The sequence below is a fragment of the Urocampus carinirostris genome, chromosome 1 (genome assembly GCF_059441175.1).
Source record: "Urocampus carinirostris isolate Australia breed hairy pipefish chromosome 1, RoL_Ucar_1.0, whole genome shotgun sequence".
NCBI classification, from domain to species: Eukaryota; Metazoa; Chordata; class Actinopteri; order Syngnathiformes; family Syngnathidae; genus Urocampus; species Urocampus carinirostris.
The window spans coordinates 18,612,570-18,640,110 of record NC_142349.1 but is presented as its reverse complement, the minus strand read 5'-3'; the positions used below and the strand labels follow the sequence as shown (position 1 = coordinate 18,640,110).

General features: G+C 39.5%; 2 protein-coding genes and 1 long non-coding RNA gene across 5 annotated transcripts in view; 1 reads left to right on the top strand and 2 right to left on the bottom strand.

The window, feature by feature from the left end:
- The first annotated feature begins 1,575 nt into the window (after positions 1 to 1,575).
- Positions 1,576 to 5,765, top strand: rmi2 (RecQ mediated genome instability 2). Its single transcript, XM_088320631.1, has 2 exons — positions 1,576 to 1,867; positions 5,611 to 5,765. The coding sequence occupies exons 1-2, from the start codon at positions 1,576 to 1,578 to the stop codon at positions 5,763 to 5,765; spliced, it is 447 nt and encodes a 148-aa protein (XP_088176757.1).
- A 130-nt stretch (positions 5,766 to 5,895) lies between these two features.
- LOC148373803 (uncharacterized) overlaps positions 5,896 to 27,541 on the bottom strand; it is a 248,977-nt gene continuing 227,331 nt past the window's right edge. Inside the window, exon 2 of the long non-coding RNA XR_015849849.1 lies at positions 5,896 to 7,163. This is a non-coding gene — a long non-coding RNA (uncharacterized LOC148373803). The remainder of the gene's footprint in view (positions 7,164 to 27,541) is intronic.
- zc3h7a (zinc finger CCCH-type containing 7A) lies at positions 9,167 to 26,922 on the bottom strand. Of its 3 annotated transcripts, none has more exons than XM_088329582.1 (23): positions 26,787 to 26,922; positions 25,914 to 26,010; positions 23,459 to 23,498; positions 23,162 to 23,365; positions 22,466 to 22,624; positions 19,835 to 19,915; positions 19,372 to 19,425; positions 16,561 to 16,600; positions 15,986 to 16,299; positions 15,653 to 15,902; positions 14,804 to 14,832; positions 14,578 to 14,722; positions 14,338 to 14,496; positions 14,021 to 14,226; positions 13,674 to 13,774; positions 13,418 to 13,599; positions 12,931 to 13,004; positions 12,722 to 12,852; positions 12,549 to 12,654; positions 12,343 to 12,451; positions 12,133 to 12,266; positions 11,087 to 11,250; positions 9,167 to 9,398 (listed from the first exon to the last, which is right to left on the bottom strand). In XM_088329582.1, the coding sequence occupies exons 2-23, from the start codon at positions 25,982 to 25,984 to the stop codon at positions 9,209 to 9,211; spliced, it is 2,943 nt and encodes a 980-aa protein (XP_088185708.1). In that variant the 5' UTR covers positions 25,985 to 26,010; positions 26,787 to 26,922; the 3' UTR covers positions 9,167 to 9,208. The 3 variants fall into 3 exon arrangements, with proteins under 3 accessions (XP_088185708.1, XP_088185709.1, XP_088185710.1); XM_088329583.1 differs by having other exon boundaries at positions 14,578 to 14,716; XM_088329584.1 differs by lacking the exons at positions 23,162 to 23,365; positions 23,459 to 23,498 and having other exon boundaries at positions 26,787 to 26,802.

Below are 27,541 nucleotides of genomic sequence, written 5' to 3'. Positions count from 1 at the left end.
AAATTATAGGATGTGTTCTGGATAAGTATTTGATAGTGAATAGATACACAAAATTGACATGTTATTCTTATGGCTGTATGAGCCTTCTATTGGCCAGCATCACATATGCTTTAGAATTGTCTCCACATTTGGACAACATTTTGAGAAGGTAATTAGTTTACTTAATATGTGTTTACAGAGAAGGCAGTGGACTATGTGATAGTAGTTTGTATCAACTGTATTTCCACGTGAAATTCGGAGACATTACTCATAATGCATGATGAAAACTAATGCATTCTGATCTCACATGAAAGAATCATATTGTAAATAAAACACGACACCCGAAATTGTGTGCAGTAAACAAGCGCTTATGTCCAGAACGGTATTCTGACTATGCTCCTTTAGCGACTGGCCATGTACAGTAGATGTAAAAGGACGACTCGTTTAAGATAAAAACAGGGATGGGCTGAACCGTGATTTTCTGCACAGTTATCCTACTTTACAGTTTGTAGCGTGAATATTTTTTTGCCAGCTCCCTTGGTAGATTAGTGCACTTCGTAAAGTAGCGATTTTGCAATGTTCGTGTTTTAACGCGAAAATACGATTTTCTATTGCATTTACGTCTAACTAAGATATCTCAATACATTTTGTTGCAAATACATGCGCGGTTGTGGAAAACTACTTACATTTGTGCGGTTCCTTTCCGGGCATGTTTGTTGATATTGAGAATTCGCAAAGCCTTCTGGGTAGTCACTTCGCTGCCAAGTGAGGTCGAGAGCCCCCTCGGTCTTGAAGTGGCTACGACATGGTTTGAGGGCACTTCTGCCTCGGTCTTGAGAGTATCGGGACACACCCCATTTTCACGTGAACGCGCAAACCGAGTGACTAGGGCACATAGCGAGTGAAAGTGCGAAGAATGGGACTCAGCCTAAATGTGTTGTGCACTCAATGCTGTAGCTTAAAAGAATGTATTCTCACATGAGTGCCATCTCTCCAGGTTTCTATAAATACTGTACATTTAAGAAATTGGTATTAGAAGTTTGGTTGAAGTTAGCCTTTAGCATTTTCCATGCTTGTCAAGTCGCACCTTGCTTTATTTAAAAAAAAAAAGTACATTTATGTCAGGGCGTGTGTGGCACAGTTCTGAGGTCATGAGATCGAACCTTACTGTGTGGAGTTTGCATGTTCTCCCCGTGCTTTTGTGGGTTTCCTGCGGGCACTCCGGTTTCCTCCCACATTCCAAACACACGCATGTCAGGTTAATTGGCCGGTCCAAATTGTCCCTAAGTGTGAATGAGCGAGCTAGTCATCTGGCTGGCTGGCAACCAGTTGAGGGTGTCCCCTGTCCACTGCCCGAAGATAACTAATACCCCTTTTGTTTAGTTTCTCGGGAAATACGATTTTTGTATTGTCTAATGGAGGGGGGGGGGGGGGTGAGTTGACTTGGGATTCTCATTCATCCCGTTTCCAGTTTTGACCATTCAACAATTATTTTGTAATCCTCCTAACCGGTTATGACGTATTAAAGCCGGAAGTTGATCATTGAGCGGGAAAAGGGTTTACAAACAGCTTCGTCCATCTACGTATCATGACGTGATGGACAAAACAGAGAAAGCAAATAATAAGAAGCGCACGCCCCCGGTGAAGCTCCTTTCAGGCCAGCTGAGGACGGCAACGGCGGTGGGAGGAAGCTCCGGCGATCCTGGGACCGGATGGCTCGTCAGGCTGGGCAGAGAGCGATCTTTGCGGGTCTCGCTCGTGTGGATGCAGGGCACGGTCCTCGAAGCGCAGCTTGCACTCAACACAGTGCTGCTCATGGATGAGACCGGCACGTTCGCCGTGCAGGGCGTTAATAGCATCCCTAAAGGGAAACCATGTTTGTCTTCAGGTAAATCAAGCTCCTTTGAGTTGCTCATGCTTACATGTGATTTATTCTGGAAGTGCAGCCTGTGGGGGTATCGAGGGGCACTGCACATCAGAGATGGGTAGAACCTAGTTCCATTTGAGTAAGTTTTGAGACATTTTGCACTTCTATACTTTTACTTGGGGGGATTTGTGATGAAGAAACGGTACTCTTACTCCGCTATATTAGGCTTAAGTAATTCGCGCATTCTGCGATGGTTTGTTTTCTTCCGTGTCAGCCCAAGACCTGCCCCTTAGGACGCAAAGATGAAGTCACATTTATTGGTATAGCCCTTAATCACAAAAATGTCTCAAAGGGCTGCAAAGGATTACAATGACACCATCGCCTGATCTTAAACCAACATGCAGGCAAGGAAAAACTCAACGCCTCAGCGTGAGCGAAAAAAGAAACCTTGAGAAGGGGCCTCACAAGAGGTAATCACACTTATATTAAAATAAAAAACTGATTTAAGACAAAGACCACAACATGTCAATAAGCTGGAGCTTTTATCTTAGTCCACTTGAGCTCGCCAGCTTGCTTAAATTGAGTTTTGAAGTGGACAACCTCGCACTCTAATTTCTAAAACAGTATCTTTCAACTTTTTTCTCTGATGTTTGAGTAAATATTTCTCCAGCCACGTAACTTCTTTGTCTGGTCAAATACAAATGAGTTTGTTCCATAATCAAAATTGGACACCTGCGGAGATTTCATAGAATGAGATTTCATTATTATTGTGCACTGTGGTTCATTGATTCTCTTGGCCAATCATGTTGCTGTCCTTAGTTTTCTACACCCTATAGCAGGGTTAGGCAACCAATGGCTCGCAAGCCATTTTATGGCTCTTTTCACGAGTACATATGGCTTGGAAAAGAAATTTGAGCGCGGCACAAATCTCTATGGCCTTCCAAAGTCAGGGGATTGGATCCTCGATTTTGGTACATGCAAAGCAACGCTGAAGAAGCAGCGGTTCAGTCCAGTATATATAGGGCACTTTTTCAACAAGTTTACACTCAGAGTGTCACATGAACTTACCTTTTTTGGCAATCGGTCGCTAAGTAATCCTTTAAATGGAAGCTCATTAAACTACCAGGGTTCTACAGGTTAAGGCAACTAAAATTCAAGACTTTTTATGCATCAAATTTAAGGACTAGTCAACAAAAAACCCACACTTCAAACAAAAAACATTTCGTGCATCACACACAATAAAGAGAAATAACTGCACAGAAATCTAACTTGAACTGTATTCATCTGAGTTTATTTACTTAAAGTTGCTATTTTATCTTTATAAATGCATGCTGCATTTTATTGCACTGTTTTTGTTGCCCTGATAAGGGACACATTTTGCACCTCAAAACCGACAACAAATTCCATGTATTTAATTTTATGAAAACAATTAAAAATTCCGTAATAAGTTAAACTTGAATCAGTATACAAAAAGAGTAGTCAAGCCATTCCCGTCAGGGTGCGCTGCATCGTTAGTTTGATAATTGCTAATATGGATATATATATTATATATATTAAATAAGGTGTTCACTGTTAAAACTCTTTATGATGAAAACCCACAGAACAAACTGTAAATGCCCCCAAAAGCCGTAGAGCAGTAGTGGTGGGCACACATAGAGCACTCCCCTAATTACATCCTTAGCCTTCTTGTTTGCGGTATTTCGTAACAATTTTATATAAAGAACTGCTCTCACCTTGTTTTTAAACTACTATTTACAGCAAATACTCAAAAGGAGTTTCAATGATCTGAGGTAACAGCGGGGAGACAAATTTTAAGTGGTATGTATATTTGTTGATATGGGGCACAGGCTCTCGCATTATTATTTCATAGATTTGATCAAATCATAAAACGTCACGGTGGAATAAAATGTGCTTAAGAATTAGATTTTGTATGCATATAAAATATATATCGTATTTTCCGCACTATATGGCGCACATAAAATCTATTTTTTTTTTTTAAGCCTTATAATCCGGTGCGCCTTATATATGGATCAATATTGAATTACAAGGTCTCGCAACTTACGGTAAGCAGCCACCGACACAATTTTTCGCGTAGAAGAAGTGCGCTGTGCATACTGGGAAATATTAAACAACGATTCTCTTTTATTTGTGCGTTTGTATAAAGACCCTGAAATGGCTCCTATTAAGAGACACGCTTACAACGCAGTTTAAACTCAAGGCGATCAGTCACGCAGTAGAACACGGGAATAGAGCAGCAGCGAGAGAGTTCAACATTAATGAATCGATGGCCAAGTAAGGAAGACTAAACAAAGTTTCCATGGCAATAAAGCGAGATGTCCACAGTTAGAAGACACACTTCAACAGTGGGTTGTTGAACAAAGAGCAGCAAGTAGAAGTTTCAGTACAATAACTATTCGAATGAAGGCAACGGCGCTGGCACGGGAACTTAACATTAAAGAATTCAGAGGTGGTCCTACTTGGTGTGTGTTTACGTTTTACATTTTACAGTTATTATGTTATTGCTTTATTGTTACTGTTTTGCACTTGTTGTTTTTGCACATTCCGAGTGTCACTATATTCAGATTCAGATTTACTTTGTCATTCGTGTACACGTGTATACAGAAGGAAATGTCGATACATCTGACCCGCACAGTTTCTTTGAACGTCAGCCGGGATAGATAAGATTAACCATGTCTTTGTCAGAATTTTAGCGCAGCAGTTCGTCATCTCGCAGTTCGATGCCACTTCCAGTTGATAAATGGTCCAGTTTATTGTCCAGAGAGCGAACGTTGGAGAGGAAAATAGATGGGAGAGGCGTTTTGCAGGGTTTAGCCTTTAGCCTAGCTGTTAGCCCGGCCCGATAACCTCGCTTCCTCGTCCGGTGTCTTGCCACTCTGCTTCGCTGCTTTGTAGGCCGCTGGGTCTTGTTGACATAGCAGTCCGTGGCTAATAAACACTCCCGAGTGGTCGTAGCACCGAGCGCTTGATGTCTGGATGATCGCATATCCAGCAAAAAAAAACTGCAATCGCATCAATCTGCAGTTCGAGCCGACTTTGTGCGCCGTCAAAACTGAGTCGAAGACTGGGTCTTATGGCCAACGTGTAAAAAACTGTAGCGAGCCGATGTAGCCGCAGCCGAACAGGGGCGCCGCCATATTGCGATTGCACTAACGTTTAATTTACCATAACATTATCAGACGTTTTTTTGCGTGTTGACTAAATGGAGGAAAAGTAAAATGCTTTACCTCAGAGAAAATAATAAAACGGCTGTTTATTCATTTTGGGAGTGAATGTAGTTGTGGAAAGCTTGTTTGTTATCTATTAATAAAGTTTGACTGACCTATCTGACTGTTTTGTTGACATTCCCTTTAGCCCGGCACCATGTAATGGTTGCATAACGTAACTACATCCTCTACTGTAGCCAAGTCAAGTCATATTTATTTATGATGCCCTTAATCACAAAAATGTCTCGAAGGACTGCACAGGATTACAATTACAAAATTGCACAATTACCTGATCTTAAACCAGCATGCACTTATAGCGCCTTATAACACGGTGCGCCTTATAGTGCGGAAAATACAGTAGCTTTTATGGCTCTTTGAGTCAAAGACGTGCATAGACCAGAGAGTCTTTAAAAACAAAAATTGACTTTTTGAAATATGGTTAATTTACCAAAATGTGGCTTGTGTTTTAGCCATTTTAAAACGGTATGTGATTCCATGCTCTACCATCTAAAAATTACTGCTCCCCGCTCTTTCCCCAAGGCAAATACGTGATGGTGATGGGCATCATCCTGGCAGTCTCCCCGGAGCCGGTGATCCGTGCAGTGAAGCTGGCTGACCTCTCGGAGAACGCTGCACTTCATAGACAGATGTGGAAACTGGAAGTGGAGGAGCTGCAGGGCCTTCTGGTCACTTGAGGACGACACACTTCCTAGTGTCCCGTGACAACTGGAAATTAAACTAACTTCACTGATTGTCAGATTAATATATTTGTTAAACAAATGCAAGTAACATCCCCACTTTTGTACAATGCACTAAAATCTTGAATTCAAAGAGTCAAAAGGAGTTTTATTTGGTGTGCTGGCTGAAAAGTCATAACTGACTGACATATCTGGACTGGTTAAAAAAAAAAAAAATACTTGTCAGAACTGTCAAAGAGAAGCTTCACGACGTGCTAACTTCATCACCCTCTTGAGACAAGGGGTGCAGACATAGCAAAGTTTCTTAGGCTAGGTTCACACTGCAGAGCTTATTGCACAATTCCGATTCTTTGGGGGGTGAAATCTGATGTTTTTTGTGAGGTTGTTGACATTTGCAACTAAATGTGGCTTGCTTGTGATCTTCTGTGTGAAGGCCACACGTGTCACGCATGTGCAGAAGAGGACACATGACATCACACGCAGTGCGCTCACCGTTTGCAGAAGTACAGTGGGACCTCGGTTAATGGGGAAAAAAAACACCCGCGATAAGTGAAAATCCGCGAAGTAGCGGTGCACCTTAAAAAAATAATTTATTCTTATTATAATATATTTTTTAATTTTATTTTATAATTATTTTTTAGACCTGCGAACATGGAACCACGAAGTAGCGACGGCCCTTCAAAAATGCTTTTTTTTTTTTTAAATTATTTTTTAGGCCCGCAAAGCTCTGAACCCGCGAAGCAGCGAGGTCCCACAGTACTCAAAATTGTTAACAGTGGGGACAACGCTGGGCAAGGGGAAAGAGTGCACGCCTTGTGTATAGCTCCACCCCTTCCTACCGCTCACCCAATCAAATTGCTCTAAGATCTTGCGAAAGCTTTTGGGTAAAAATTCAGTTCGGCTTACCCAAGTTCTTTTTGTGGCTTTTCATCATAAAGTGTCTCAAGAATGAACAGATTGTTTAATGATCTTCCATATAAAGGATTATTTAGTGATTTACACCCACAACGGGGTCTGTTGGTAACACCTTGATTTTAAACTAGCGTTAAAATTGTGTCCTATATATAAACCTTTCGCAATCAGTAAATACTCGGCTTCGCATTTGCGATAATCGTCTCTGCATGAATTAATATATTGCACAAGCTCATCTCCAAGCCAGATGTACTCACCAGAAGAGACAAGATTCCCAAGCACTGCATTAGTGGATCCTTTCGCTGTATCAATAAGCACCACTGGTTGTTTACAGCAGTGACGTTGAGCGACATGAGAATCTAGTATGCGATGCGATATTGTCTTTTCCATGAGTTAGACAATAAACCAGTGTTCCTCTTCCATCAATCGGTGAATACATGACACCCTGTTTTCGTCCGCCATGGCTATTGATTAATCAGCTTCCTCTCGCCTTGTCGAACGCAAATTAATGACGTCTGCCGGCTATTAATGACGTGCAGGTCGCATGTGTAAGTCGAGTGTTCGGACAGCAGTCGCATTCTGAAAGATCAGATATGTAACGGACCACATACAGTGTTGTTCAAAATAATAGAAGTGCAATGTGACTAACCAAAATATGTCAGGATTTAGTATACTTTTTGGTGCCAGACAAGTTTCCCGTAGGTGCAGTTTATATGCAAAAACGGCATACTTAATACCCACACTCACAAAGCTGTGCAGTTGGGCAAATGGTCCAAAGAGCTGTTCAAAGAAATAAATGCCTGCTGTTGACTATACAAATATTTTGCATTTCCAAAAAGTAGGATTCAGAAATCCCAATATTTAGTTGCATGATTATTTTTTTTATATATATAACCGCCTTTACATGCGTTGCATAGTCAACCAACTTGTGGCACCTGTCAGTGGTTATTTCACTCCATGATTGTTTGACATCATTCCACAATCTGTTAACATTTCTTGATTTTGCTTTACAAACAGCATTTTTTATATCACCCTACAAGTTCTCGATTGGATTGAGATCTGGGGATTGGGCTGGCCACTCCATATCATTCATTTTATTGGTTTGGAATCAAGATTTTGCTCGTTTACTGTCATATTTGGCGTATATGTATTGTTGAAACACCTACCTGCCATTGAAAATATTCTGTTTTTTATTTATAAATACCTATTTGTACTGTTCATATTCTAGCTGTTATTCACTGTCTTACTGCTGTAACAAAAGAAATAGGGCAACATAACCCCTTCAAGTAACTTGACATAAACTCTTTCATGATACCCAGTATGTGATAAATGGGCCTAACAAAGGAATAGGAGAAACATGCCCAGACCATGATACTTGCACCACCATGCTACACTGTCTTCAATGTGTACTGAGGTTTGAATTCAGAGTTTGGGGGTCATCTCACACAAGGTCTGTGGCCCCTGAACCCAAAAAGAACAATTTTACTTTCAAAAGTCCACAAAATGTTCCTCCATTTTTCTTTAGGCCAGTTGGTGTGTGTTTTGTCAAATTGTAACCTCTTCTGCACATGCCTTTTTTTCTAACAGGAACTTTGCGTGGAATTCTTGAAAATAAATTTGCTTCATCCAGATGTTTTCTGTCAGTTGTAACTGTAGACTGGTTATTTCATTCTGGTTATTTGAATAGTTGTCTTCAGTTTTCTACCAATTTTAAGGCATTTTAGCTGAACAGCCAACCATTTTCTGCACCTTTTTTTTTATATGGTCTTCCCTTTACAATCAACTATTTAATCAAAGAATGCCGTTCTTCGGAGCAGTGTCTTAAACGACCCATTTTCCTCAAATGCATGTTCAGCCTGTGCTGGCTACATCATCCTTAAACAACCACCCGATTCACACCTGATTTACATCTGTTTTTGTTTTTGTTCTCTCCCAAAATTGACGAACTCAGAGAATGGCTGCCACACTGCTATTTTTTTTAAACACACTTCTTTGAACTATTTGCCCAATTGCACAGCCTTCGGATCGTGTTTATTATGAATGCTGGGTCTTGTTCGTTTTTTGAGAATCCACTGCACCTACTTATAACTTGTACGGCATGTAACCGTTAAAAAATATACTAAAAAACATACTAAAAAACATTTTGGTAAGTCACATTGCACTGCTATTATTTTGAACAACACTGTATGAAATTGGCCTGGGTCTGGTTTGCAAAAATCAGGTATGTGCCGTTTAGATCGGCTACAGATCGTGCCTGTGCAAAAAAAAATCCAATATCCCTGCAGTGTGAATTTAGCCTTAGTTAACCTCCTAAGACCTGGACATAAATGCACATCAAACAAGAAGCTCGGGTCTTGGGGGCACTATGCTTCCATTGGTTAACCTGGCACTGAAGCATGCGTCCATCCCAATTTGGCATCTGCGTCACTGCTTGAAATTTATGCCACAACGCATTCTGGCAGACCTCCGGGAAACTTGAGGTCATCTTGAGTTGGGGTACTGCTTTTAATTGTGTGACCTTGAGTGCATTACTTGATGTCCTTAAGAAGAAAACTGTATTTTCCAAAGTCATTGTCATTAGGTGCTACAAGGTGGTCTTTTCTGGCTTTGGCAAGTTTCATCAAAAGGACTTCCCGTCGCTCCATCCACTCCTTGAGCTCCTGCTCGCCGTGCGCCAGCTTGCACAAGTCCTCCTCCGTGCAGGTCCCTATATGGAACCTGTACCAAAACACCACCAAGCATCAGTTGGCTCCTAAGACAACCGATTTCCTTGAAATTAGTCTCTTTGAGGTTCCAGGCTGTTGTTTTCAAAATAATGTTACTTAGCAGCAGAGTGCAGGGCATTAATGAGCGGTATTGAACAATTCCCATTTGTTTTCCCCCACAAAGTTTGCATGCGGAAGTCCAAAGAATAAAAGTTTAGTGGGAGGGAATATAATTGCTAAAAATATTTTACAATACAATGAAAATCATCAATAAGTTACCGGTACTATATTTTCCACAATCTAAGGCAGAAAAAAAGGTGATATTTCTTTTCCTATATAAGGCTCACCAAACAATTAGACGCATGGAAAATAAGGTGCATGGAATTAAGGGCTAGGGTTGCACATAAAAAAGTACAGTATTTGTGCATTGATTGATCAGCCGTGATTGGTCAGTCAAAATATGTCCCTGATCACAATTGCGAAACATTGGATAAAACGGGATTTGAACCTGGATCGCGGCGGGGAGAGCGATCTTATCTCTTAAACCACCAGGGATCCTGATGACACACAAAAAGGCGTTTAGGTTTTATCTTATCACACTATTTTTAGTCACAGTACCATGTTAGAGAATGGAGAAAACTAGGAAAAATATAAATAAGCGCAACAAGCACAAGTGGGGAAACAACCCTTTGGTATATCTGCTGATGAATCGGACTTTGAAGGACATTAAACAAATAGATTTCACATTTTATGTTGCTATTGTGTTCATAGTGCACGTTGTCAATAAATGTTTTTAATCATTGCTGCACATATTCAACGTTTGTCATTTACAATGATTCGTTAGAGCTCAGAAAATGATAGAGTATTTTATACCAATTTTTTTTTTTATCTTTTTCTTTTCTCCATTCTCTAACAATCATATCTGACACAGTAGTCAAAAATAGTGTGAAAGTGAGACAAGACCAGATCCCTTTCCAAACGTCATCAATGGGACATTAAAGCCTGGTAGTTAGCAGTGAGAGTGCCGAATCCTATCAGAGTTAAATCCCTGTTGTCACCATTGCTTTGCAATCGTGGTCAGCAATATTTTTTGATTGATCAATAATCGCGCAAATATGGTAATTTAACAATATGTATAAGGCGTATAATACAATTTCTGGTCAATATGCGTTTTTTTAGGTCCGCCTTATAGTCTAGAAAATACTGTAAATGCTGCTGTTTTAATCGAATTGTAACTCAAGTCCATTATCCATCCATTATCTGCACCACTTATCCTCAGTAGGGTTGCGGGAGTGCTGGAGCCCATCCTAGCCATCTTCAGGCAGTGGGCGGGGTACACCCTGAACTGGTTGCAAGCCAGTTGCAGGGCACACAGAGACATACAACTCACTTGCTCATTCACACCTAGGGACAATTTGGACCGGCCAATTAACCTGACATGCATGTTTTATTTGGAATGTGGGAGGAAACCGGAGTGCCCAGAGGAAACCCACACAAGCACGGGGAGAACATGCAAACTCCAAACAGGATGTTCGATCTTATGACCTCAGAAATGTGCCGCACACGCGCTAACCACTGCGTCGCTGTGCTGCCCTGTACTCAAGTCTGAGATCTGTAATCAAAAAAATCCTTCTAATAGACAATTGAGTCATCCAGGATGGTTCAGCACTATTAGGAGTTGCTGGGTCCCACAAGCCTCACCTCTCACAAACTTTAAAGGTGCCAGTTGGAAATCGATACTGCCAGCAGTTGTGATCGTCATCAGAAGTGAAAACTCGCTCCTTGTGTTTTTCTGAAGTGATGTGTTGCTGCCATTGTTTTTCACTGTTGCAGGTCCTACCACATAGCCAGCAGTGATTACCAGCCTGTATTTTAGTAGGACAAGAAATATAAAAGAAATATTAACAGATTTTCCACTAAAATGCCCCATTGTTGTTCACTTGAAATTGACTGACAATAAGTTTATTTCTAACTTCTTGTTGTATTTCAAATTACCAGCATACTCATATCTGTGAATGTATATATTTAGCCCGCATTTTATACGTTTTTGGATCTTTTCAAATTGTAAATGCAATCTCTGTATGGGGATTTTTTTTTATTATGTTGTTTGGTAGACTTATCTCATCACGACCATTTTGGCTCTAATCCGGATCATCTCCTTCACTGGGAGCAGAATGCATCATTGTAGCTTGCTTATATTTTGGGGTACACTAGCATTTATTTTTTTTGCACATATTGAAGCACTGCTACTTATTAGCAAAACTAAATTTACTTTAAATGGGGAAATTTAGATGCTAAAACTATTGTTCGTCTTGTTTTACAGTGAATAAAATGTACTTGTTTGCACAAATTATCTTTGATTTTATTCTACATAATCTGTCTTGTTGTTAGAAAATAGGTGCTACGTTGAGTTTGTAAGGTTTATTATTGCTTATTAAGGGGAACTGCAATCATTAATAAGGGGAGCAATTGGCTTAAGTTGAAGGGTATGCATACTGGAATTGGAAGAGATGACGGTTCTAAAAACAGGAAGGAGGAAAAAGAGCCACACTTAACACATACACAATGGGATACTGGCTCAGAATCAGACACTGACAGAAATCTAAAGACCCCTGTCTTTGCTGACTGTTATTGCACAGGATGACAAAATGCATACATTGGGTCCATTTGTTAGTACGTGTGTCCAGTAACCACAAAAATAATTGCTTTCCTGACTGCAATTTCTGACCTTTCTGTTCCCAACTTACCACTTCTTCCATATAGTCTGTTGGCATCCGGATGGGCTTGCCATTCTCCCTCACAGAGATATTTGCGTTTTCTTCACCCAAACCTGGCTTTTGAAATTGCAACCACTTGTCATAAAGCTGCTCTAAATCAGCAACTAAAACATAAAACACAATTTTTAGTGTCATGTCAGGTCAGACATTTGAACTTCGCGCGCAAAGGATGGGTCTCACTATTGTTTTCCTTCATGAAGGTCCAAAGGTCTCGCTCCTCTGTGCTGTGAGCAAAGGTGCAATTGCCAACATACTGACACTTTTTGCCCGATACCACATGCAAGCAAATCTGGGGGGAAAAAAAGTATATATAATATATATAAAATAACTTTTTTAAAAAAATAAACATTTAAGATTCAGGTGTCATTTCGGTAGTTACTTTTTACCTCAAATTGAGCTGGAATTGCCTTTTTGGTAGGAAGAGCTCTAACAGTTGTCCACTTTTTCCTTTCATTGGAGTTTACAAGCACCACACGCTTGTCTTTGGCCCACCTAGAAAAGAAAATTGTCTGAGCACCAGGTTCTAGTGCCCGCACGTCCTCAACACAGATCAACTTACGTGTGCCTTGCCTTCGCTGAGCAATATTTTTTATTCTTGTCGGCTTCACTTAGCTGCCCATTTCTCCAACACTGGCTACAAACAAACATCATCTTCAGATTTGGAGGGCCGAATCTTCTTTGGCCTAAAGACTGATAGCGTGGGATTGACAACCTTCACTATCTTCATTTAAAGAGCAGAAATACAAGCAATATCATTTTAAATGTTACCTGGCCACCTTGCTTTGCAATATTGGCGTTCCAAAATGTGGTGGCCTCCTGGACAATACTTTCATGACTGATGCCTGTGCGATACCAATAAAAACAGTGGGGATGGATTCCACATAAACCTCATTTGCACAAAACGGTGAAAACATTTCTAGTAAATTGTCCTTTTTAGGTATACCTCCAAAATATAAAAGCACTCGAAAGCCGAATTTAAAAAGTGGAGACCTCCCACAAGGAAAAGAACAGTTCTTAATGGCAAAATTTAAACACTGTTAAGGATTTCAAAGCCAGGTTTCCAAAATCTCCAGTACCATCAAGCATTTTCAAGGTTCATAGTTATTGGGCCCCTGGTTAAGATATGTTCTAAGCGTCTACTTAGTTTTTCTAAAACAGAGAACCAACAATTGATAGTGGATCACTATTGTACTGCTTTACTTCATTTCATTACTTGTATCTATTGTTTTTCAATACTGAATTTAAAGAATCTTACGGCTCTGGTTCTGCAGCATCCAAACCTTCAGCTCGATAAGGCTGTGAGCAAAAAAGCACTCGTCTTCTCTCATGCAGCCATAACGCACTTCGTGTCGACACAGGTCGAGCTGGCTCAGGGGGTTCAACATTCGGATTTTGGAATATCGCACTGTATTCTCGTACGTTATGTGGACGAGGCATCTGGTGGACACACAGAGTAACGCACTGACAGAAACTTGTTTATAGACTCTTTTCCTGACACAGAATGTACTTACTTATGTTTCTCAAAATCATGCTTAGTTACTGGATGAGAGCAAATTGATGTGTTGTCCTTGTTGGTTTTACTGATGATTCTAGGTTTGTGGTCAAAACACACCTAGACACAAAACAATGTCCGTTTATACTTTCATAACATCACTTATGCTGCTTTTTGACCTACAACAATCCGATCCGTCGAAAAACAACAAACAAAAATTTTGATTACCTGTTAAACCTCCTGACACTAAAATGGACTACAGTACTCACCATTTCTTGTCATAAAATACTATTAGGGAAACTGTTACTTTTCACAATAGTTTGTGACTTTTACAAACAAGCCAATAGCATAAAGCTGTATACTCACTCCACATAGAAAGACAAATATCTCAGGGTGTTCCTGTAAAATCTTGGCCACACTCAGCCTCGTGTGGGAGCTAGGCCCAAAAGGATCAAAAATAAGTTCCCGTGATAAAAGTCCTATCCGCTCCAAGGTCCAAACATCAATCTCTTCCTGACAATAGGCAAATGTGCAGTGACCTGGATAGAGACAGTCTTTTCCTACAGCCACCTCTGGAAAAAAAGTAATTCAAAAAAAGTACCATAAAGGTATTTGTTTTCTCCCCAATAATCAATACAACCATTTCAGTGTTACAAATCAAGCTTTTAAAAATGTAATTGTACCTTTGCAAATGTAGTATGATCCAACATATTGAGTTTTCGTTGGTCGGGGTCGAATTAACTTCCATCTTTTATCAGGTGACTGTCTAAGTCTGCCCAGTAAAATGTCCTTTTTACATTTGTGCTCTTCGCTATAGAGCGTGTAATCCAACACACCAGTTCCTGTAAACACGTAGCCCATTTCGCATGAGATGGTGATTGTTTATCTTTTCCTCTCCATACAACACAAGAGTAGTCACTCACCTGTTCTCAGGTAGCAGAGGGAACATGCCTGCTTGAATTCATGAGTTTCAGCTAAGGGGTTTTTGGTTGCCCCGGAAGGTGCATTCTTCACCTCAGGCATGCCATAGGCCATTCCCATTGGAGGGTCATTGTTGCTCACCTGTGTCTTGCAAAACATAAATAGAGAAAACGCAACAAAGGTTTATCTCACATTCCTGTCACCATTTGAATCCCAGAAAAGTCTTACCTGTTGCATGAATTTATTTGAAGAATAATCTGAAAAACACACACGCGAGACATTTGTGAGTGCCACTATATTATTGGTCGACAAAATTGTGCGCAAAATAAATGTACACTTTATGAACTTTATGATGTGCGAGGTCAGCAAAGTTTGGTTGAATCACAGAAAAAAATATAGGAAAACAAAACCACTTTTCTTAAATTACAACTCAATATGGTGTGAATCAAGAAGAAAACATGTACGAAAGTCAACTGTGACCGTGAGGCCTTTTTAAAGTCACTGGACAAATTTAAACAAACATTTGGAAGTGGTGTTGCTAGGTTTATGTTTTTGAAATTGGAAACCTGCAAAAGGAGATTTCATATGATGCCAGTTCCTTAGTTTGACTATTATTGCTCACTGTTGTTCATTGTTTGGACTTTATTTCATTCTTACTACGGGCCAATCGTTTTGCTGTTTTTCGATTTCCACACTCCTTAGGGCTGATCTGCTATTTGTAACCTTGAAGATTTAATAAAAAAAAGGATTGCTCAGAGGGCCTGAGGAATGGTATGGAAATTTCTTGTCTAAAGGCTTCTCACCCTGTCTTCTACAAGTTCAAAATACATTGATGTCATCTCTCTTTATTTTCTGTGTCTACTAAAGCTTAAAACTAACAGGTGTCAACACAAGTTTATTTGCTTTAAAATTTGGAAAATATTTGTTTAAGACACTAGTCTAGTCTTTGTTTAGATACAACTTTCAAATAACTACCTGTGAAAGAGATTATTGACATTCTAACATATAAACAGTGTATGATTGCAAACTAATTCAAGTGGAAAAAAAGGGAATGAAATGAAGCATTACTGATCGTACCCATTTTATGATCTGATAGGGTGAGGCTATCCAAAGTGTCGAGGGGCTGTGACATAACGTTAAAAGTGTCCATCCCAAAATAGGCACCAGATCCTGGCTGGTGATACAGAAGCGGAAGGTTGACGGTGCACTGCTGGGTGCCAGCAAAGAAAGGGGGTATGTGAGACGGCATCATGAATGGACTTGACATGGAGGAGACAGAGGGCATAGTATGTTGCAAAGGAAGTGGGTCCTTTGTTGCGGGGATGACCTGCGAAGACAGACAGTAAAGATTCCTACATGGAATTACAAAACATCTTTGTCACGAGCAGGTGATGACATCTGCACACAGACCATAGAAGATTCAGGGCCTGCCTGGTCCAGTAGTTCATCCAAGTCATTACCAATGATGTCCCCTTCTAAGTCATGGTTGGTCTCATGCAGAGAAGGGGTCTTATTTGTCTGGCAGCCATTCAGATAAGTTGAAACAGAAGGGAGAGCGGGTGAGGGAGAAGACACTCGGGGGGATAATGGCTCAAAACCTCGAGGCTCAGTTGACGCAGCTATGTTGTTTGAAATCCGGAATTCATCTACTGCTGTGTCATTTAGTAGGGCAACATGGACCGGTGTGGAAACAACACTTTTGACCTGTACCAGCTCGGGGACTTCTGGAACACACAAGGAGAAACAGCTTTACGATTGGTGTGCTGAAACAATCAAATGAACAGAAAAAAATAATTAAAAGCACTTATTGTAGGTTTACTCAATAAAAAAGAAATCCACATGTTCCTCCATTTGTTTTTTAAGCAACAGATTACTTTTTTGGACATCCCAAATGTTGATATTTTTATTTACATTGTAAGAAAACGAATAATGAATTGTTGAAAAAAAACATGTTTTGATAATAAGATGCATAGTCGAACACTTACCTGTTTCTATTTCCTCAACAGAAGACAAGTCTTGGGATACCTGCGGACGCACAGATAAGAATGAGTAAAACGCGCATCTCTTATCAAGAGGGACTTTAACAGGCTTCGTACACCTTTTAATGGCCAATTTCAAGCACTTTTTAAGGACTTTTACAGTAAATTTTCCAATTTCCTCATTACATTAAAAAAAGGAATCCCGTATGAATCATGTAGTTTGCAGAGCTACAAATATATCTGTGATTATCATAGGCGAGCTTTAATCTTAGGTGTGCATTTATCAAGACAATGATTTTAAGATCTTGAGTCAATTGCAAATATATATATATATATATATATATATATATATATCATACATCTGAACAATGCATGCATAAATTTTGTTGAGACGAATCTCCCCACATAGAAGTTGGGTAAAAAAAAAAACAGTAAAATGTAGCTTTCATTTTCAGTTGCAAGAGGTTCTTTCCATTACTATTTACTACTAGGAAACACTACCTTCATTTTCTTTTTGAATAAATGTCTATATTTGACACATACTTCTTGCACTAATACACATTTCTTGTTCCCTGTTCATGTGTAGCATGCACAAGGCGTCTTGGGGGCGATGACACTTCCTAGGAGAATGACACCCAAAAAAAAGCCAGCTGCTATTAAACACGAGGGAAGAAAAAAATGAAAAGGCAAAGCGAAGCCAGCAAAGAGCAGTGTCGTCATCATTTTTAAGCAGACTTGTTGAGAAACATAGCATCAATTTCAAGCATTTACAAGCACCTTACCACAAATTCAAGCATGTTGCAACACTTGAAAACACAACTTTTAAGTTAAAGAATTTTCAAAGATTTCAAGCACGGGTACAAACCCAGTTTAAAGGTAAAGTAAAGTGTATAGTTTACAAATAGCCAACAAAATGTCAAATGTGTTGCTCTTCTTGCCATGTGCCATTGACTACAGGCATTGCCCTCACAGTAAGAACAACTTGCACTGTAAGCTGAAGTTTTCCACTGATGTGAACTTGGCAGTGTGCTTAAACATGAAAAAAAAAAGGATTATTAGTTTTTTTTTAACCAACAATAAATAATTTTTAAAAAGCAATCAACTTACGTGTGGACCTATTTAGAATGTTGACTTGCAGTGGTTTCCAATGCTTAGCAATGCAGCTGTCCGCATGAAAAATTAAATCTACATGTCTACCCGCATTAATCTTTTTTCAACCGTCTTCAAGTCCCAGATTATAACTTTTTTATTTTTATTATTTAGGCCAGGAAACATATTTATTATGGTGGCTGATAGGTCGGGTCTATGCTCTATGAAAAGTAATAAAAAGAAAAAAAAAGAAATTGCAATTGAATTAGAGAAGTACATGTTCACACTTCTCAGCCTCCCTGGTAAGGAGTACTGGACAGGAGGGTCCGCCAGGAGGTCGAATCTCGGATTCAGGAGGAACAGTGTGGTTTTTGTCCGGGCCGTGGAACACTGGACCAGCTCTACACACTCTGCAGGGTCCTTGAGGGTGCATGGGAGTTTGCCTGCATGTGTTTTGTGGACTTGGAGAAGGCATTCGACCGTGTTCCTCGGGAGGCCCTGTGGGGGGTGCTTCGGGAGTATGGGGTACCGCACAGTCTTATCCGGGCCGTGCGGTCCCTGTATGCCCGGAGTCTGGTCCGCATAGCCGGCAGTAAATCGAATTTGTTCCCGGTGAGGGTTGGAGTCCGCCAGGGCTGCCCTTTGTCACCGATTCTGTTTATAACTTTTACAGACAGAATTTTTAGGCGCAGCCTTGGTGGGGAAGGAGTCCGGTTTGGGGGCCTCAGCATTGCGTCACTGCTTTTTGCAGATGACGTGGTGCTGTTGGCTTCCTCAGGCCGTGATCTTCAGCTCTCGCTGGAGCGATTCGCAGCGGAGTGTGAAGCGGCTGGGATGATGAGCACCTCTAAGTCCGAGACCATGGTACTCAACCAAAAAAGAGTGGCATGCTCCCTCCGGGTTGGGGATGAGATCTTGCCTCAAGTGGAGGAGTTCATATATCTTGAGGTGTCGTTCACGAGTGAGGGTAGGATGGAACGGGAGATCGACAGATGGGTCGGTGCAGCGTCTGCCGTCATTCGGACCCTGTACCGGTCCGTCGTGGTGAAGAGGGAGCTGAGCCAAAAGGCAAAGCTTTCGATCTACCGGTCGATCTACGTTCCTACCCTAACCTATGGTCATGAACTTTGGGTTATGACCGAAAGAACACGATCCCGGAAATAAGTGGCCGAAATTAGTTTCCTCCGCAAGGTGTCTGGGTTTTCCCTTAGAGATAAGGTGAGAAGCTCAGTCATCAGGGAGGGACTCTCTGTAGAGCCACTGCTCCTCCAGATTGAGACGAGCCAGTTGAGGCGGCTCGGGCATCTGATAAGGATGCCTCCTGGACGCCTCCCTCGGGAGGTGTTTCGGGCATGTCCCACCGGCGACCCAGGACACGCTGGTGAGACTATGTCTCTTGGCTGGCTTGGGAACGCCTCGGGATCCCGTCGGATGAGCTGGAGGAGGTGGCTGGGGATAGGGGCGTCTGGGCTTCCCTTTTACGGCTGCTGCCCCCGCGACCCGACCCCGGATAAGCGGAAGATAATGGATGGATAGATGGCAATTGAATTATCATCCTAAGATCAGTTTAAGAATTAAACATTTCATCAAATATAGTTTCAATAGATCTTTATAGCTTGTATAGGAACAGTTGGAAGATGTGGGGAAAAAAAGTGTCATGTTTTGTCCACCCAGTACTGAAAGCGCCACCTTTTAAAAGGTATATCATATGCACTGTTGACTTATTACCTGCTCGGAAGTTTCATCCTGATTACTTGCCCCGTGCAAAACATTCAAGGCTGGCTGTAGAGAAATGGGGGAAAAAAAAGAACCTTTTTTATACAAAAACGATTAAAGATGCATTTATAATTACAATAACAATCACATTTAGACATTTTTACTGAGCTTTTCCATAGAAAACCAGCGTTTCCCATTGACAAGTTAGCCATGAGTTATATTCAGGCATTGGTAGTAGTAAGTTAGGTGACATGAGAGTTATGTGACACATGAGTTTTTAACAATATAATGTATTTAGTGCAGAGACACATTTTTGAAACAATGAATAAACACTATGAATCAAAAACACCCCGAAAGCCATTTAACTAGTTGCCTCCTAAATAAAACTACATCTCATGTACTTGACAGGGAATTTTAAATCAAAAACCTAAATGATAGGACAATGAGGGCTTCTGTGATTTTAGGTGACGCTTACCGCATTCCTTACGTAAGCTTTACGAATTTTCAGTCCTAGGATTTTGGCCAGTTCCCGAGTCAGCTTTATAACACTTGGATCCTGGCAGAGAAAACAAGTTAGAGAAAACAATATACTGTAGTGAAGACCATCCAAATATGAATGACACAGTATACAAACTACGTTTCTTGTCCCAATTTAAGGAGTTGAATGTAATTAAATTATTTTAACTAGCTCAGGTTTATGCAGTCTACTATCAAAAATACTTATTTTTAAGACTTTTTTTTTGGCTTCTTAAAATCGTAAAGAACTATATTTTCCACACTATAAGCAGTGTTCTCGTTTGCCCGCGTCCCTGCGTCCTAGACGCATCATTTTTGCTAGGGACGCATAGTGTCAAATAGACGCGCGTCCCCGGGGTGCAACTTTTTGGACACAAAATTGTCATTATTACCCGATCACTTTTTTTGACAAAGATTTACCGCACTCCAAACTTTGCGTCAGGCAGATCCGCCATTGTTGTTTTGGTCTCGCGGTTCAAGTTTTCGTCTGCACGCCGATCTCGGCAAACGAGATCTCGTTGCTTCGAGATTACGTCATTGTTGTGGTGCTTGTTGTTGAGTGAAGGTTAAGTATGCATACCTGTCAACCTGTATGTTTTTGCCGTACAAAGTACGTTTATTATGCATTTTAAGACGTGTACGACGTACAGGAAATATGTGCAGAAAAACGCAAATTTGTCAATGATGGGTACCATCTGGTATACACCGACTATCACGAAACGGCAAATCAATCAAGTCAAACGAGTTCGAGTTGTGTAGTGAAAGTCCGTCTCTTTTTAGAGAACCGGCTTTTTCGGCTCAACTTATTAAAGAGAGCCGGCTCTCAAACGGCTCACTTGCTTTGATGCATTATATTACGAATTATGATGTTGTATAAAGAAGTTAAGAAAAAAAGGAAGTATAAAAGGAGTACATGAAAAAAGACAGGTTTGTGGTTATCCCTTTAATCAGTATATTACCAACAATAATTTGAATAAGAAAATGTATTATTTTACTTAATTATATTTGCATGTATTTTTTCCTTCTACAGTGAACATCCGAGCTACTTTATTTTTGAACTTTTTTTTATAATAAACTTCATTCATGTCGAGCAACTCAGTGTCTCAACAAAATGTTCATTAACAATATATATGATATAAGGAAACACATGTACAATATAACATGTAAAACTACATAAATAAATACGTTTGAAAAAAAAATATGGTGTAAGATTTTTTTGTATTTTGTAAGGGAAAATATGAGTTTGTAAGGGCATGGAGCCGTAGAGGTTGACAGGTATTAGTATGCCTCCGAAAAAACAGTATTAGGGGAAAATCAACACAAAATTGGTAATTTCTTCAGTGTCAGTAATAAGTCGAAACATAATGCAGAAAGTGATAACAACGGCAATAATTCTGGCACGAAAAAACGGCAGAGAAATTCTTCGGAACATCGCGGAGGCAAGGAAAACACGTGTGTTGAAGTGAACAATTCGACGAAAGAAAATAAACTTAAGAATACTCCTAGCAAGAAAAGGACTTTTCTGCCAAAATGGACTAAATTATATTCCTGGTGACACTATGAGGATGATGATAATGGATTGGACCTTGAGAAGGCATTACAACAGCAAACCACGAAGAATATATGAACTGAAAAATCTGAAGTGATAACTGCTTTGTATTACCAATTAACTGTGATGATTAAAAGTGCATATATGTATAGACTAATATTTCAGCAATATTATTTTGTATAATGTACAATATGTTTTTGAACTGAAAAATCTGAAGTGATAGCTGCTTTGAATTACCAATTAACTGCCATGATTAAAACTGAATGAAAATATAGATTAATATAATTATTTCAGCAATATTATTTTGTATATTGTAAAGTATTGTTGTGAACTGAAAAATCTTGAAGTGATAACTGATTTGTGTTACCAATAAACTGTGATGATTAAAACTGAATGAATATATGGATTTATATTATATATTTGTGGCCGATTTCCAATTTCAACCTCAATAACACTAACTTTTGGGGACCCATAGATCTTTGTTGGGACCCATACATTTTTGAGCATGCGAGTCCCCGGGACCCATCACTTTTCACAGGGTAAAATGAACACTGTATAAGGCAACTGGATTATAAGTCACACCCCCAATATTGTTTTGTCATATATTTTTAATACTTAAGGGACACTGGAGTATAAGGCGCAGTATATTAAAACAACAGTAAGAGATACCTTATTCATGTATGACCGTAGAGCATTTTTTACACTCTCGGTATAAATTAGTGCAATAATTGATCAGTCATAAAGCCCTGTGTAGTAACACACATTAATAAATATTGTACGCATTTCCAATCGTATACACCACATTCTGCAGTATATAAAGCGCACTAGGTTATAAGGCGCACTTTCCAATTTCTGACCAATACAGGTTTTTTAGGTGCTCCTTATAGTCCAGGACATAACAGTAACTAATACTAGCGCAGTCATTTGTGTATTGCATGTCCACAGGATTACAGTCCAACTGTGGGATTTTCATCCTCATGTAAATTGTAACATTTTGCATTTTTCCCAGGTAGCTGTGTTAGCCACCGGGGTTTTACTTACCTGTGGCACAACTAGGGAACATTTGGCAACAGCGTCGTATGCCTCTTGATACTTCCCCATTTCTTTAAGAGACCTGGCTTTTCTGTACAGCAATTTGTAGTTGCTGTCATTGAACTTCAGCGCCTTATCACAGTCTTCTAGCGCTAGATCGTACAGTCCCTAAAAGTCAAAAATTGGGTTCAAATGTTAATGAGCGTTTTATTTCGATCATAAAAATTATATGGGTGAGCTTTTATTGGCAATGTATACTTCAACACAGAGCCAATTAGCCCTTTTCAGATTTAAATGTGTCACTCTCTGGGAATAAACAATAAATTCAAAGAGAGGAAACATTTTCATCTTAATAATTTTTACTTTTTTAACAAAAAAAGTATGAAATGTAATTTCAAACAAAGGCTGTCATTGATAGCCATGCAAGATGCTATTCAATGCTTAGTGAAAATACAGAGACAGAACGTGTTTGTTCGCTCGTTTAACGTTTTAATTGACAGGCACCAAATTCTCTTTCTTGTGGTTTTCAAAAAGTCAGAGGACTAAACTAGACAAAACAAACATGGTGTTTTTATAGCTGAATTATCCTTTTCAACACGTTGCCTGTGATTTGGAGAAAAATTAGTCAGGGATAGATTGCTTCACACTTATTCATGCAGTTAGCCCTGTAATTGGGAATAACAGGCATATCGAAAACCAACTCACCGGAATGATATTTAGGCATGCGGCGGCTCGATTTGCATAAAGTTTCTCTAATAAACCCGTTGCCACAGAGACCTCCTCTGAGTCGGCGTAATCGGCAACACTCAAGGCTTCTGTATACATCTCGATGGACTTTGTCCATTCGCCCTCTTTAAACATGTCATTGCCTTCTCCAAAAAGATTACTAACAAGATTCTTAATAAACACCTGAAAACATAAAGATTAAGAAGTATTTATTGATAATAAAAGAAAAGAGACGCAGTTTAATAATCTCAAATGAATAATATGTTCATGGCATACTTCATATTGATCTTGACTTCCAGGATATGGCAGAGTGGATCTACAAGCAAGTGTATCATTAAAAAATGTTAATGCAAATAATAGCAAAACAGATATTCACATTTGCTCTTATATGATCAGAATTCAATAAGAAAATGATTCTCTAAGAAATTGTTGAACCCAGTTTTGTCTTATTTGTTTTTCCTTCTGTTAAAAATCAGAATTCAAATAGTCCTTGTGCCAAAGCACTTTTATTGGCTCCCTGTGCTTGCCTATGAGTATGTATTAGTGGAGCAATTTAGAGATAAACCTGTACTTCCAACTAGGACTGATGATAGTGTCTCTAAACTTATTTTCTCAAGTTAAGACCCAAAGAGTGGCGCGGTGAATGAATGATTAGCATGTCTGCCTCACAGTTCGGAGGTACTGGGTTCAGTTCCAGCTACCAGCTTCCTAGTATGGAATTTGCATGTTTTCCCAATGACTGCGAAGGTTTTCTACAGGCACTCCGGTTTTCTCCTACATGCCTGCATGGCAGGTTACTTGGTGAGTAAAATTGTCACTAAGAATGAGAATGTGAGTAAATGGTAATATGTCTGTGTGCCCTGCAATTGGCTAGCAACCAGTCCAGGGTGCCCATTGCCCGAAGTCAGTAGGAATGGGCTCCAGCACCCCATTAATAATCAGCTGGAAAATGAAGAAAGTCAAGAGTCAATTTCTTCTGTTTTATCAAGTGATATGTTTTGCTTAAAGAAGGTTCCAAGTATTATATCTAAATATTTTATCTAGTGACTGATGCATGACGCAAAAGGACCTGATCATTAATGTTTTAAAAACCAATACTTAGGTAGAGAAAAACTACAAATTTTAGGCGAAAAACGTCATATGTTGATAGCGTCAAGCATTCTAGCTTAAAAACAAGGTCTCAACACTAAGGCAGTAATTTTGGGGGGCACCATCAAGGGGGGTTGGTGTGACCACAGGAAACATTTTTTTTCTTGTTTTTTAGAGTCCAGGTGCATCTTCACCATGCTGGGGGGCAGTGGCACTTTCATTACCGAAGTGTGCGCATAGAGTATAGTTTTCGTTTGCACTGACCATGTGTGTTTCACACACACAGCAAAAAGTTTAATATATTCTCCGGTGATACCATATCAAGATTTTCAAAAGGCATGAAAAGAAAGGCTAAATTAGAAAAAGAGAAAAACGAAAGAGATAAAGAGAAAAATAAAAGTCTCCCTCTATTTTGGCCCTAGTCCGGATCATCGCATTCACTGGTAATAGATGACAACATCACTGCAGACTGTAGATTGATAATTACGTCGCAGTACACTAGTAAATGTAATCCTCGATCAAGCATTTCTTTTTGGTGCATATTATGGCACTGCCACGTATAATAAGCAACACTAAATTTACTGCAAGCAAGAAAGAACTAAAAAAAGATGCTGAAAGAATTGTTTGTCTTTTGTAGATGTTAAATAGAACAAACCCGTTCACACAAACCATGTTTTTATTCTACAGTCTGTCTAGCTGTGAGTAAATATGTGCCACATTGTATTTGGAAGGTTAATTATCGCTTAATGAAGTGAAATAAAATCCTTGATCAGTGGAGCAATTGGCTGAGGTTGACAGGTATGTCAGTGCAAAAAAAGAAAAAGGAAACAAAAAAAAGAAACACCACAGGAGAGGATTTTATACTGCCTGCAGAATTAGACATTGCCTCTGCGATGCTGGATCAGATAAGTTCTGCAAAAAATAAAACTATCCCTCTGTCCAATGACAAAGTAACAAATAAATTGAGTTTAATGTAATATGGTGGTGGGTGGGGAGTATCTTGGGGGGCGTGAGATGTTTCCATCTTTCTAGGCGGGCATGATAGAAAATAATTTAGCACTGCACTAAGGTGACATTTAAATACTTGTCAACTTATGTTTTCCCTGTAAAATCATCTCAGAAAAGCTGGATGACGCTTTACAATGAAAAACAACAGCGATAAGATGATAAAGGTGCTGAATCTGAGTCCAATCGGGACACTTTTCCAGCTACTGGTAAGCATGCAAACCAGTACTATTTGTTTCATAAGGGGGAGAAATCACCTACAAAAACTACCTGTAGGAAGGGATGGCTGTAATAGCACAGGACACATCACTGGAAGAATGCCCCCATGTTCCTGGTGGTTAAGGGATCTGTGAACGCTTGTCCATGATTTTTTTCTACCTTTTTTTTTTCTAGACGGATCTCGACGCATCCATTTCGGCTCTAATCAGGATAGTCTCGGTCGCTGGTAACCGAACACATCATCATCGTAGATTGCTAATTTTGTCGTGGTATTTGACATAGTCTGTCTTGCTGTGCGTAAATGTGTGCCATGTTATGTTTGTAAGGTTTATTGTCGCTTAATAAGGGGAGTTGCAATTATTAATAAGGGGAACAATTGGCTGAGGTTGACAGGTGTTTATTTGCCTTTGACACTTACTGTATAAACTGCAGCCCTTTTTGAATCTGCTGCCAGCGACTCTTTCTGTCCAATTGTAGCAAGCCGGACATGACTGCGAGCTCTTAGGTTTCAGAGCCTGGGAAGTGAAACATTGAGTTTTTCATTTATTTGTGTTAACACCCTGAAAAATACAGTGGTTGCGATTCACCACAAAGGATGGGTAGTTGGCACAAATTATCATTACACTATTGTGGTGTCTAAAACACTCCTGTTTAGTAGCGTCATGCCTGGAATTATTATTTCAGAATTTCCAACATGATAACTTAATGGCAATTTCAAGGATTTAGACAAAAATTCAAATGAGTTGAAACGTACTCTAGGAGTGGGCGGCGAATGAATAGAACTTTTTTTAACCTCAAAATGAGGTGTTTCAAAGCTCTTGCCAAATGATATGATTATTTGCACCCCATTTCAGAATACAATTCCGAACAAACTGGGAAAAAAGTCCACATGATACTTTTATAAAAAAAACAATGTTTCGAGGAATAAAACGTTAGCGGGAATGATGTAATTTGACGGAGTGACCTTAATCGATTCAATTATTGCAAGTGTTGTTGAATGTTTTAGACACGAGATGCACTATTGTGTTACATCATATTATCATATCAGTACATCCTAATCAGAAAACGAAAGCGTTTACATCTGCGGCGGAAACGTGAATGCGACTAAAAAAAACAACCTTTCGCTAGCAAATGGAGATTTTTTTTTCTAGAAAATAGACCGGACTTAGACAAAACAAATACATGCCCTAAATTACCTAGTTTACCGACCAGACACAATAGCGACTTGTTCCATCTTTTCTTTTTTTATTTCGGCTGGTAAATATTCACCCCAGGAGCAGTGTATACTTACTAGAAGATAAACACAAGCCAGAGAAGCTCTCAACCCGGCAGCATACAATGAAGAAATTCGATTTTTAAATTTGGTTTAAAATTGGTTAGAAAATTACCAAAATGTGTAGTGACGCCAACGGCGCCGTTGACTTTATTCTATTTCGTTGCTGAATAAACAACAAGACGTTCAAACTATTCTAAGTGCTGCCCTCTAAAGGGGGTAGACGGAGTAGCAGGTTTACAACTTTGGTTGAATTTTCCCTTCGGCCTGTCAAAAGTTTCACAGAGGACCATTTTTGATTTTCCATTTTCAGTGAAATAGTTGAGATCTATAGCAGAGGTGAGCAACTATTTTTCAGTCAAGGGCTGCATTGGGTTTGAAAAAATAATAGCCGAGTGTCCAATCCTAGAGACCAAACCATTTCCCCCCTCATTTCCTCATTAAATATGAATGCAGACCTCGACAAGTTATATTTCTTTAGATTTGTTTTTAAATAGATTTCCATGGCAAAATTGTTGTAGTCAATCCGTTGTTTTACTTTTTCTACAGTAATAGGATACTTTCAGTCATAATATTTCTGGTGTACAATATTTGTGTTCTAGTACCTATCATGTTTTTTTTGGTAGTATTTCTACAGATGTTCCTTTGTAGTATTTCCAAAGTAACGTTTTTATAGTATTTCTGTAGTATTTTTATTTTAGAAGTATTATTGTAAATGTAATTTTGCAGTATTTGTACCGTAATGTTTCTGTAGTAGTGTTTTTTTACTATTT